Source organism: Asparagus officinalis, chromosome 7 (genome assembly GCF_001876935.1).
Source record: "Asparagus officinalis chromosome 7, Aspof.V1, whole genome shotgun sequence".
NCBI lineage: Eukaryota > Viridiplantae > Streptophyta > Magnoliopsida > Asparagales > Asparagaceae > Asparagus > Asparagus officinalis.
In genome coordinates, this window is record NC_033800.1 from 86,971,373 (window position 1) to 86,984,867 (window position 13,495).

The 13,495-nt window shown below is 39.2% G+C and overlaps 1 protein-coding gene across 1 annotated transcript; it reads left to right on the top strand.

Moving 5' to 3' along the window:
• On the top strand, window positions 908-11,592 carry LOC109846585. Its single transcript, XM_020415836.1, has 3 exons — window positions 908-1,450; window positions 4,416-4,819; window positions 11,047-11,592. Exons 1-3 carry the CDS (start codon window positions 1,010-1,012, stop codon window positions 11,429-11,431), a joined length of 1,230 nt encoding a protein of 409 aa, XP_020271425.1. The 5' UTR covers window positions 908-1,009; the 3' UTR covers window positions 11,432-11,592.

Genomic DNA, 13,495 nt, shown 5'->3' on the forward strand with positions numbered 1-13,495 from the left:
CATTCTTTTTGAAAAAATTATGTTCAGGCCCCTCCAGCTCACCTCCCCCAAGTTCCAATGCAACCTCCTGCAAAATCCTAATTTTACCCTCCCTTACACCTTCCTCCTCGTCCTTTCCTATACCTCCCTCCTCCTCCTTCGGTCCCCCTCCCCCACCTCCCTCCTCCGCTCCGCCGCCAACGCCATCTCGAGGAACTTCGCGTCTCATCTTAACTATTATATAATAGTTAACATGTTAACTATTATAGCTAACATGTTAACTATTATAGATAATATGTTAACTATTGCAGTTCACACATTGAGCTCAAAACATATTTATGAAATTATAATAGTTAACATGTTATCTATAAAAGTTAACATGTTATCTATAACAGTTAACATGTTATCTATAACAGTTAACATGAGCTGGCATGAGAAAGAGAAAGGGTAAAATTATAATTTTAGGTGGACCCGCGTCAAATCATGAGCTGGAATGCATTGGAACTTGGGGGAGGTGAGCTTAAGGGGCCTGGACACAATTTTTTCAAAAAGAAGGGGCTGCAGCACATTGGTGAAAGTTGGGGTTGGGGTTGGGGTTGGGGTTGGGGGGGGGGCACATTGAAAGTTAGAATTTGAGGCCTTGAAGCAATTTTTCCTCATTTTTATTGCCATTATAAAAAATCATAATTATTGTCAACATAATGTACATTTAAAATTAAACTCCAAATTTTGTAATAGAATAGTGATTCACCTTATCGAACTCCTATAGTGACCAAACTACCCCTCACTAACCCCCACCACCCTCCACCCAACCAAGGGCACACCCCGTCCACTCAGCTCTCCGTCTATGTTCCTAGCTCTCCCATATCGTAACTTATAAAACAACCATTAATTAAAACACATAAATAAACTTCATAATTAACTTTATTAAAAAAACTGTCCACCTCTTCGATCTTCATGGTCCTTCCACCACCCTCCTCCTAAAAAACCCACCAAAAATCCAAAAGAAAAAGAAAAAAGACATGGAAAAATGCTGAAGAAATTCACAAATCTCGCCTTCCAATGGCGGCTCTCTCTCCTCTCTCTAACCCCTCTCATCCTCTTCTTCTTCCTCCTGACAAACTCAATCTACCTCAATCAACTCTTTCACAATTCAACTCCATCTCCTCCTCATCATCAGATTCTCAACAAAAATTCAGACCTGAACCAGACGAGGATAGCCATCTGTCTTGTCGGTGGTGCCAGGAGATTCGAGCTGACGGGACCGTCGATACTAAAGAACCTGTTGGAGGAGTATAAGAATGCTGATTTGTTCTTGAATGCTCCTTTGGATGGAGACGCTTATAAGTTTTTTTTGTTGAAGAGAGCTCCGAGGATTGCAGGTGTTAGAATTTTTGAACCGGAATTTATGAATGAGACTCAGGCGCAGATTCGAGTGCTCACCGCCGATAACTCGCCTAATGGGATTCAGGTTTGTAAGTTTTCGGGTGTATTTTGCAATAAAAAGTTATTCATTATTAGCTATATGGATGAATTAATTTAGAAACAAAATATTGGTATAGAAATTTGAATCCATATAATGATTTCTAGTAAAAGATAAGACCTATATATGCATGCTTCTAACATATTTTGGGTTATCTTTTGTAGTAATATTTTTTTTATTAGGGCATTTTTTACGTCCTGTGAATTTACAGTGGAAAAAAAAGTTAATTTCTAATTGAAGACTTTTAATAAAGTGATGGTTTGCAGTAATTTATAGGTTTTGATGGACTGAATAGTAATTTCAAAGTTTTGAGGGGCTAATTTAAAAATACAAAAGATGTAATGAACCAATATGTAAAAACCCTCAAGGTAAATTTATGTTATTAATATTGTAATGGAAAATGTATTTGTGAATGAGTGATGGTATGCTTTTAGAGATTCCTAAATTAGAGATGACAATTCAGTGAGCAAAATGAGCCGTCAATATACTTATTTTTCCTAAGTGATTGGTAGATGGATTGTCATTTTTTAGTAACTCGTTTAGCAAAATGAGTCGTTAACTTATACCCATCAGTTTCCATTTATCATATTTATTTATTACTTATATAAGTTATTTAATCTTTTTTGAATCACAATTGGATTAACGGGCTCAAGTCTCTTGGTTCTTATCATAAACCTTTTATTGTTATTCAGATTAAAAGATTGTTCTGTTCTATATCCATTTAAATCCTCAATAAGCACTAATTTTGGATTATAGTTGGAGTCTAATTGAGATTTCTCCTGTGTCTAATGATTCAAAACTAATGACTGTTTAGTAATTTAAAAAATTGATCTAGCTAGAGCAGACAACTGGAAAATTTGTATCCAATTAAAATGTTTCACTTTATAAAAGTAAGTAGAGACAAACAGGAGTTCCTTCAAAAAGTGGGGAAAAGTACATTTTTAAGTAGAATTCCTCAGAAAAGTGATGCAATCTGGTCTATTTTAATTCGCAATTAATTGTTTAGATGTGGCTTCTGCTGTTAAATAACATGAACATGTAATTATCCTTAGCCGGAGTGAGAATTAAAGCATAAAGTTCTCTGACCATTATGCCTTATGCATCTACGTTTTGTTTTCTCCTGAAGAAACCTTTGCCTTCTGCATTGAAGCCACGCAATCCTTAATTGGATGTAAATAAATAAAATATAATATGGTTTTCGCATGTAAATAAATAAAATATAAATAAGATTGACATGTTTTACATTCTCACTTGTGACTTTTCTGCATAATTTGGATGTAAAGCAAATATAAAATTTCAGTAGACTCCCGAGAAGTTTGGCCTATTTGAGAAAACCACTACAAGATTTGAGATCTCTCTTATCCCATTGCTTTTTCAGATAACTCAAAGAAAAAAAAAATGAAGGTTATTTAAAATATTGACTCAGAAAAAATTCAAAAGTTTTTCTAAACGTTCTAAAAAGTCATCTTAAAATGGGTCAAATTTTGTGGAGGTTTTGTAAGCATTCTAAAAGGTTTTTATATAGTTTGTCTAGAATACAAGTTGAGCAACCTAGTTTTAGCTAAAAGATTATATAACATATGTAAACTAATTGCTAGTGCTCAAAATCATTATTTGATTTTGATATTTATTACATTTAGATGATAAATGAGAGGATATGATTATCGTCAGGAGATGACTTGGTAAGTGTTTCTTGTCAAAGTTAAACTATATGTTTATAAATGATGATTTAGACGGCTAAGCTAAAGCTGTTACCGTCAACTATGAGAAGAATAATGAACTAATTTGTTGCGTGACTAAACCTTAGACGGCTAAGATTATTTTTTTTTTTTTTTTTTTTTTTTTTTTTTTTAATTTTTTTTTTTTTTTTTTTTTTTTTTTTTTTTTTTTTTTTTTTTTTTTTTTTTTTTTTTTTTTTTTTTTTTTTTTTTTTTTTTTTTTTTTTTTTTTTTTTTTTTTTTTTTTTTTTTTTTTTTTTTTTTTTTTTTCACATAATATTACTATGTAGTGTATTGCTACACGCACACTCCGATCCACACACCAGCCACACTCTCTCACTCTGCTAGTGCAGGGGGCCCCACTTGAATTTTTTTTAAAAATTTCAAGTGGGGCCTCCCTGCACTGTAGCAGGTGAGGGGTGGCTGGTCGGTGGTGGCCGGGAGGCTGGTGTGTCCTGTGGGCATTTTTTAATTAACATATTCAACCAGGATGTCCGAGATTTGTTACTCTTATAAACTAGGGTTATATTTGTATAAACGCTAGGAGGTCAATTGCAAGATTAGAATTTCTGCACCCAATCTGCTACGGATCAGGATCAAATTGTACATAAACAAATCTGCTACCGATCAGGATCAAATTGTACATAAACAGTATAAGAGTTTACTTTCGGTGATAAACTACCTATTACACATGCAGATGATTTTTATTTACTTTGGTAAGAAGTAAGAAATGGTTTAATTTGTAAAGTTGAGATAACAATTACATCTAGATTAAATAATAAACGTTCTAGATATATATCAAAGTACAATTGCATTAAAGAATAGAATACTGGCCTAGTGGTTGGGCTCCTATGACATGCCTAAAGAAAATCATACGTAAAGGAGGAAGAACATCGCACGTGTTCTATGGTGGAGAGCGTGGTGGGATGGTCCATCAGTGCGCTTGAGCTTCAAATGATTTATAGCTTTTTGATCTGAGCGTCCAAATGAGATGTTCGGAAAGTGGCGGCTTAGCGCTACAATGCGGTAAACGTTTGAGGTCATTTCGGGCTGTTTCGGCGTTGTTTATCCTAAACTATTTTGTGTTATGTTATTCTCAGCTTTTATATTTGGCCGTGAATATTTGCGTTCTAACTTTTTTTTAGCATCAATTGAATATGTAAAAAATACTGAATCAGTTACCAACATTAATACATAAATCAATAACAATGACGCTACTCCCCTTAATCCTGCAGGGCCTCCTTCAGTATTTCAACCTAGTAGAAGGCTGCCTGAACCTAATAACCTCCTACGAGTCTAAACACAACTTCACCTACGACTGGATCGTCCGTACCCGAGTCGACGGCTACTGGTCCGCTCCTCTCAGCCCTGCTGCTTTCACCCATGGTTCCTACCTCGTCCCCGAAGGCTCTCGGTACTCCGGCCTCAATGACCGGCTTGGCGTTGGTGACCGCTCCACGTCGATAGCCGCGCTGTCGAGATTGTCGCTTGTCGATGAGCTCAATGTTGCGGGATACGAGAGGTTGAATTCGGAGGCAGCATTTGAGGCGCAGTTGAATGTGTTGGGGGTTAGAGGGAAGGAAATGCGGTTTCCGTTTTGTGTTGTGAGCGACCGGCAGTACTCGTTTCCGCCGGACAGGTATATCCCAAATTTTCTCCCTCACCACTACAACAAAAGTTGTAAATTATGATACATTTTTTGTCTCTACGCTACACATTTTTGTGTCGCACAAATCAAACGCGACACGTATCAAAAATGTAGTTAGAGCATGTGTGGAGAGTGTCTTTCTACACATGTGAGAATGTGTCACAAACTCACGACACATATATATGTTAAGAGTGGTGATACATACATGTATCATAAAACGCGTGACATATATATGTATCAAGAGTGGTGACACATACTTGTGTCTAGACCATAAAAATATAAAGAGTATCATCATTCAACACTATTACTTACCAGAAGGTCACCCATTCTAGGATTACTCTCACCGAAACACACTTAACTATGGAGTTTCTTAACTTATACAAAATCATAAATGTTCAATCATCATCATAATTACAATATAAGATATATTATTTAAGCATATTAATAGATCCTCTCACAATCCATGTTAGACTATTAGTCTTTTTCAATTATATTTAATTGTATATCTAATGACACAAATATGTGTCGCGATTTGCTACACTTTTTATTCGTGTCACTATTGTTCAATCATTTGTAAATAAAATGATACTTTTATACATGTTATAAACTAAGTATGGACACATACAACAATTTATTGTAGTGCCCTGAACTATGGACATAATTATGTGAATTTTAGTCCTTGTAGAATCACTAGTGATACGATTATATATATATATATATATATATATATATATATATATATATATATATTGGTTTTATTCAATAAAAATATGATAGATATTAAATCTCAAAGAAAAAATATCATATACTGTCATGGTGTTCTCAATTATCAAAGTGCAGCTCTTCACCAGCAACAGTACAAGTGTACTTCTGCCTGCAACGCCCCAACAAGATTGGCGACCAAGATCAGCAAGGATCTCCTCTCAGCTGACTCGTCGAGTTGACATCCCCTAAGGACGACTCGAATGGCGGCACTTGTTGACACAAAAGGCTGAATTTGTCGACCTCCCTTTGTTGAAGGCGACTCACCATGAGCCCAATCGACCCAATCAACTCTCCCCCCTGCGAGGTCGACTCGAGAGGCGTCATTTCTCGGCCAAGTTAGAGGATGACTTTAGCCTCGAGCCTCTCCCAATGACAACATGTCAGCATCTCATCAATGCTTGTCAGACATCATCATGCCTCTGCCCTCGACAGTCTTCATGACTTATTAGGCCATGTTGTGCTTCGTGCGCCACACATCACATCATGTCAGCACCGATCACGCAGCTAGTCACCAGCCGACACCTATAAAGCAAGTGCAGATGTAACTGCCAGCACATGCTTCTTCACCGCTATCCTGTGCTCGGCCAGAATGATGGTTCTACCCCTCATACCCATAGGTATAAATAGATGTACTATTCTAACTTAGAGGGGGATCAAATCTATGGATCCAGACCCTCAACTCAGATCTAATTTTAGTCCAATATTGGACTCTGGGGATTCTCCATGAATTCCTTTGTATCTTACTGCACACAAGAACTCTCACAGTTCTTCTCACCCCACTCAAGTTTATCAGCTGACTTGATCGTTGGATGTACTAGGGGGGATCCAAGCCCCGTCCTCTCACGAGTCTTTCCCTCTCCCCCAACTCCGAGCCAGACATTCGGGGAAGGAAGCAGCCCCATCCATCATCATCATCTCATCCCACCGCGGATGCTATCCGACTGTTTGAGCTCCAGCAGCATCAACAGTTTGGTGCCCATCGTGGGGCACTCTTTCTTTAACTGTTTGATCCAGCATCAACAGTTTGGCACCCACCTGGGGCCTTTTTTTTCGAGCCCATCCATCATCATCATCTCGTCCCACCGCGGATGCTATCCGACTGTTTGAGCTCCAGCAGCATAAACAGTTTGGTGCCCACCGTGGGGCACTTTTTCTTTGACTGTTTAATCCAGCATCAACAGTTTGTCACCCAGCTGGGGCCTTTTTTCTTTTTTGAGAGAACATGTCCGGTTCAGAAGATAAGGTCGAGCAGTCTTGCCATGGAGGACCCCATCAGAGCTACGCTACTCAAGCTCAACTTGAAGCAATAGCTCAAAATTTTTCTCAATCTTTCCAAGAGAAATTTGATGCCTTCACCAGCGAGCTTCTCAGTCGACTTCCACAGCCGTAGCAGGCAATTTTTGCTATTCCCCCGACTTTTGGAGCATAGCAAACAATCCCAACTCAGACTCCTCATGCAGCTACCGATTAGCGAAAGGATCTCATCGAACATGCGACCCCACCACCTCATCGGTCGACTCTCCAATGTCTCCTCCATCATTAGGAACTCACTGGTGAGAGTCCCAGCGCAGGCAACCTTGGGCATCGCACTAGGGGAGTAGTCTCTAAGACTCTCCCCCACCACCGTGCCTCTCTGCTACCACAGGGGCCTCTGGATACGATCGAGTGTACAGACCGATCGCAGGCGTCATTAGGGTAACACTCCTCTTTCAGATGACCTCATGAATGCCCCATGTGAGAAGTTCAAGATGCTTCACGTGAAGAAATACAAGGGCGAGGGAGACCCCTACGAGCATGTTCTATGATGTGATGAGCATGCTCCAAGCATCAGAAGTAGTCATATGTAGATGCTTCCCTATCACTCTTTTGGAGAGTGCCAAGCTCTGGTGGAACACTCTTGAGAAGAAGTCCATCAGTAACTTCCAATAACTTAGTCGGATGTTCATCCATCACTTTCTAGCTGACACCAAGTAGAAATTACCCCCTCATGTGTTAATCCAAATGAGGCAAGGACCCAGAGAGAGTCTTCAAGCCTACTTCAAGAGGTTCTAGGAGAGGAGGCTAGAGGTCAATGATCCAATGAGTGCAGTTGCTATGTCAGCACTCGTGGCTGGCTTGTAGAACAATGAGTTAGCCGACTCGCTTGCTAAGAAGCCAGTCTCCAATTATGAGCACCTGGTGGTCAAAGCTCACAGGTACATGGACATGGAAGATGCTCGAGCCTACAAGGTGGTAGCCATGGTCACAGAGACCTCTATAGCTATAACTTTAGCCCCAGCTTCGGCGCTAGCTGTTGGTGCCTTCTTAGGGTAAACCCAAGGCACTCTTGCCCTTTGGTCGATCGACTCCCACATTTACCACTCGACCACCACATCAAGGCCTATAATCCCTTGGTGCCTTCTCAGGGTAAACCTAAGGCACATTCAACATTTGGTCGACTCTCACATTTACCACTCGACCACTATGGTAGGGCGAAAGACCCAGGCCTAATGTAAGTCTTGGGCATCCAACCTCAGGGTTGTCATTTACCATTTGGCCATCAGGGTGGCCCTCAGTAAGGCGAAAGTCCTAGCTATCCTCAGTAGGATCTAGGCACCCAACCCCAGAGTTATCATTTTGCCATTAAGACCTTGGTATCTTCATGAGTAAACCCAAGGCATGGAGTCCAATCGTCCAGTCGTCTTTGGTAAAAAGACTTAAGGCACTTCAACTTGCAAGTCTTCTTCGATAAAAGACATAGACATCTCGCCTACAAGAAGCGCGATATGAGCCAGTCATCTCGTCCCTTCAACATTCGGGTCGACATAACACGACCGACTCATATCAATTGTCACTTGTTTCTTCCAATCAGAACAATGCTACAAGTAACCAGTAGCCCCAACTTCAGCAGCTGTAGCTGCTGGGACCGCCCCCTCTGCTCTAAGGAGGGAAGAATAGTTAATAACGACGACCTCATCCGGCTCAACAACTAAGACGGCCAACTAGTGCTCTTCGGACTTGTCGATCTGGACTAGCCCAGTCGACCTGCTGAGAATGCACACCCACGCCCATCTAGAGCTTCAATCATTTTACTTAGACCTGGCTCTAGCCGACTCTAAGCGAAAGGGGTCAAATGTTATGATGTTCTAAATCAACAAAGTATGACCCTTCACCAGCAACAATACAAGTGCACTTCTACCTACAACGCCTTAACCAGATTGGCGGCCAAGATCAGCAAGGATCTCCCCTCAGCTGTCTCGCCGAGTTGACATCCCTTTAGGACAACCCGAATGGTGACACTTGTCGACACGAAAGGTGGAACTTGTCGACCCCCCTTTGTCGAAGGAAGCTCACCATGAGCCCACTCGACCCAGTCAACTCGACCCCCCTACGAGGTGAACTTGAGAGGTGTCATTACTCGGCCAAGTCAGTAGACAACTTTAGCCTCGAGCCTCTCCCCTTGACAACATGTCAGCATCTCATCAATGCTTGTCATGCATCATCATGCCTCTGCCCCTGATAGTCTTCATAACTTCTTAGGCCATGTTGTGCTTTATGTGCCACACATCGCATCATGTCAGCGCCGATCACACAACTAGTCGCCATCCGACACATATAAAACAAGTGCTGACGCAACCGCCAGCAAACACTTCTTCACTGCCATCCTGTGCTCGGCCAGAATGATGGTTCTACCCCTCATACCCATAGGTATAAATAGATGTACTATTCTAACTTAGAGGGGGATCGGATCTCTGGATCCAGACCCTCAACTCAGTTCTGATTTTAGTCCAACATCAGACTCTAGGGATTCTCCATGAATTCATTTGCATCTTACTGCACACAATAACTCTCACAGTTCTTCTCACCCCATTCAAGTTCACCAGCTGATTTGATCGTCAAAGGCACCATGGGGGATCCAAGCCCCGTCCTCTCACAAGTCTTTCCCTGTGCAGGCTGAGTAACTCCCCCAACTCTGAAACCGGACATTCAGGAAGGAAGCAGCCCCATCCATCATCATTATCTCGTCCCACCGTGGATGCTATCCGACTGTTTGAGCTCCAGCAGTATCAACAGTTTGGCGCCTACCGCGGGGCAGTCTTTCTTTGGCTATTTGATCCAGCATCAACACATACTATCTGTCTAGTTCTAAAAAAACGTTCAAAATGTCACAACCCAAACTCCTTAGGGGTGGAAAGGAATTGGGAAGGTTACAATGCTAACAACCTAAAAATGTTTTTTATTTATATTTTTTAATAAGTAAGGGGAAGGGTTGAGAGGGTTAAAACGAAGCAAATTTCCTTGCTTTCCTAACCCTGCAAAACTGGACGGTTTGGGGTGGGGGTAGAGATTAAGTTCTAAGTGATTTTTTCTTAAAATTCTATAATTATCCTTAGACTTAAGGCATATTTGTTATGTAGATTCCCTCCCTTCCTATTCCCTATTCTAAACAAACACAAATAGTAATGAGCCCCTCTCTTCCCCTAGTTATTTATCCAAACACAATTAGTTCTATCACACTCCTTCCCTTTCCACTCTCCCATTGGGATTATTATAATCATTTCTCTACCTTTCCCTCTTTTGTATTCAAACTCATCATAGGGTACGTAGAAAATCCCTTTCAAGTTTCAACATTTTTTTTCCAAATAAAAAAACTATCGACATTAACGGCAATTTTCACATGAGTGAGTAAATTATGTAGAGAGATATTTTTACCTAGTGAAAGTTGTGGTTCACGCACGCTTTTAGATTGACTAATTAAAAAAAAGACAAAGGTAGTCTTATTAGAACTCCAAAACTTAAGACTGTTTTTGACATTTTAAAAGTTCAGAGGGGTTCTCTGAGAAATGCCCTCACTAAAAAGAGGGGTTTTATGAAATTTAACCAAAAGTAAATAAAGGAAAGAATGTCTAAAACATATCACGTGCCTAATAAGTGTCAATTGACCTAACATTAGTAAGTCATGATAGTTTAGTGGAAAAAAAATTGCTTTTGTTTTTACATGGAATTGCTTTTAAGAAATTTATTCGAAATAATGTAAGATTAACAATAAAAAGATGCTGCGTACTTCTTGACTTTTTCTATGTTACACTGAATTAGGATCCGCAGATGTTGAGACATCTGCAGATGCCCAATCTTAGTGTATTTATGTCAAATCCAAACCTATCTTCATAAAATAGACAACTATAGATTCCAGTGTCTAAACTTCTGTTTTTTTTCCCCTTTAAAGTTACTAGTCATCAATTAAGGTCTACTTGTTGACAATCTGGACCAAAACTGTGCATGGACTGATTATACGTGAAGAAGGGCAAGGAATATTATAAAAGCACAAATACTAATACACATATCACTATCAGCCATCAACATAAAAAAACGCTGGTGGCGTGATTTACGTACTAGATTCATGTTAGACTAGATGTCTTCAACCGAACAAAACCAAATTTCTTCGATTGAATTGATAAATTAAATTTTTACAGGTACGGAGTGCCAGTAGCATCCATGGCAAGCAAAGGCCCTCTCAGCGGAGCAAAATGTCGACCATGCAAACCAATATGCAGAGGACAATGCGTAGCAAAAACCATGAAAGAACTTGACAAAAACTGGAGCTGGACTGAATACAAAAACGGAAGTCTAGATCTATGCAACGCAAGTGGAGAATGGGAAAATGGATGGGAGGAAATTTTCGATAGAATCGCTGGAAAAGACGCAGCGAAAGAAAGGATAGAGATGAAAGAATTAGATGTGAAGGGATGCGTAAAAAAGTTTCAGGCAATGAAGCGGAGAACAGAGAGATGGGAGACCCCGGCGTTAGTGAGGATTTGTCGATTGGGTTTGGAGAGATTTGAGTCTTCGACTCCATGATAATAATCTTAGAATGCTAGTGGTTCAAATTAGTTTTCTTTTCCCTCAACTTTTGTCTTCATTTTTTTTGTAAATTGTTATAGTATTGATAGTTTTTGTCGTATAAAAGAAGGGTTACCTGGGGATAGACCACTTGTACTATTGCCCAATTGCGAATATTGCTGCGGATGGATCCCAAGGGAAGTTTTTGACTCTTATACACTTAGAAGGTCTATTAAAGAAAAAAAAAAGTTCTCTCTTCTTACGGGTAAAAGAGTAAAAGAATTTAGCTTAGGGGTTTTATTTACAGCAGTAGAACTACAGAGGGTATATTCGTAAGTGGGCGTAGGGGTGGAAAGGAACCAAATAATTAACAAATAGAACGTTCATTATTCGACTAACTATTGGTCATATTCAATCTGATAGTTCATCTAACACTAATCAAATAACATCTAGTATTCAAGTTCATTAACGAATAGAATTTAACCAGGGGCATATTCGATACGTTTGCTTATATTATATATTCGTTTAAAATTTGTATCATTACGCATATGATTTTATATTTTCAACCAGCTTATATTTTCTACTTTAAGTTCTATATACTAGTTTTGAGAAACTTAAAAGAATCTTAAATCAATTTTCTAATTAAACATTCGAATTATATACACACACATCATAACTATAAAGAAATAATTTTCATTTACAAATTTAAATACCTTTTAAAAATTAAATTCTTTAGCAGAATCAATATATTTTGCCATTTGATAAATATTCATGAATATTTATCAAATACCAAGTACTCGAATTCAAATTCAAAAAACCACCGACATGGATATTTGAATTGGGGTTTGAATTCGAACAAATACAAATACGAACATGTCAGTATTTGATTTGATCCGTTCATTTACCACGCCTACGTGGGGGGTTAGTAGAGATGGTCTTTAACTCTATAAAACAACTTCTGATGTTACGTACAGACTTTGAAAGAATTGAATGGACAGTACATAACTTATATCAAGCTTTAAGCCCACTTAGAAATCGATTTTCAATTCTATGTTTGACATATTTAAGCCGTACAATTTTAGATTGTTAATATTGTCTTAAATCTATTTAATACAAATGTCACATCTATTGGTAGGATGGGGCCAGACAACAATTAGGTGGACGAGAGGTTGGGTTTAAACTTGTTGCTTGCAATTCAGAGTTCAAATGGTTTAGCTTTGAATTCAAGGATTTGGCCACCTAAAGAAAATGAAGTTGGCTCTCCATTTGCCTACTTCTAAAGCAGCATCTATGTGAATTTGTTGGCATTAATTGGTGGTTTAGGTAGAGCGCACTATACTTTATTCTTTTTCTTTTTGAGGGCTACACTTGTCGTACATGATAGGGGATCGGAAGCGTGGAGCTCCATTTTTTTTTTTTTTAATATTTCAAATCATGAGAATATATGAATCACAACAAAGCAACATGAAGCAAAAAAGGCCGAAAAATTCTTACTTATATTATGTCAAAACAATTTTTGTTATTTTGAACAGCGGAACAAGATGTTTTGAATTTTTTTTTTTTTAAGTAAAGCCAGTTCAATTATCTAGCCCTCCCATACAAAACGCATTAGCATCATTGAAACACCAATTTAAAAGGTTTTGAGGAAAGTCGGAAGCCCACATACATCGTCCTTTGACAAGACTTCAGCCCAAAAATATATGTGCGATGAACGTCTACCGTGGACACATTTTTCACCAGGACACATGCTTGGCGGATCAGCCATAAGCAGGCCCATTAAAAAGATCTCTCTTATAAAACAAGGAAACAGCCTGTGATTCAGTCCACAGGCTACCATGGCCCAACAAACGAAGGCTCTAAATTTCAAAGAACTTGAGTCTCCTTTTTACCAGGCCCTGTGGCCCCAGTGGGCTATTTGGTGCACTAGCTTGGGCCTCTTCTACGCAGGACAAGACTTCAGCCCCTATATATCTAAACAACGCGGATGGGGGTATTCTGAAAATATCAAATTTTGTTTGTGTTTAATCAATTAATCCGTGCTGAAATTTGGTATTTGCGGGAGAGTGACTCCTCATTTGTCAG

What these genes read in the sequence shown, in the direction of transcription:
- LOC109846585 (XM_020415836.1), top strand. Translation starts at nt 1,010, where the DNA reads ATGCTGAAGAAATTCACAAATCTCGCCTTCCAATGGCGGCTCTCTCTC. An exon ending in ACTCGCCTAATGGGATTCAG is followed by an intron (nt 1,451 to 4,415) that starts GTTTGTAAGTTT and finishes TTAATCCTGCAG; the next exon opens with GGCCTCCTTCAGTATTTCAA. An exon ending in TACTCGTTTCCGCCGGACAG is followed by an intron (nt 4,820 to 11,046) that starts GTATATCCCAAA and finishes AAATTTTTACAG; the next exon opens with GTACGGAGTGCCAGTAGCAT.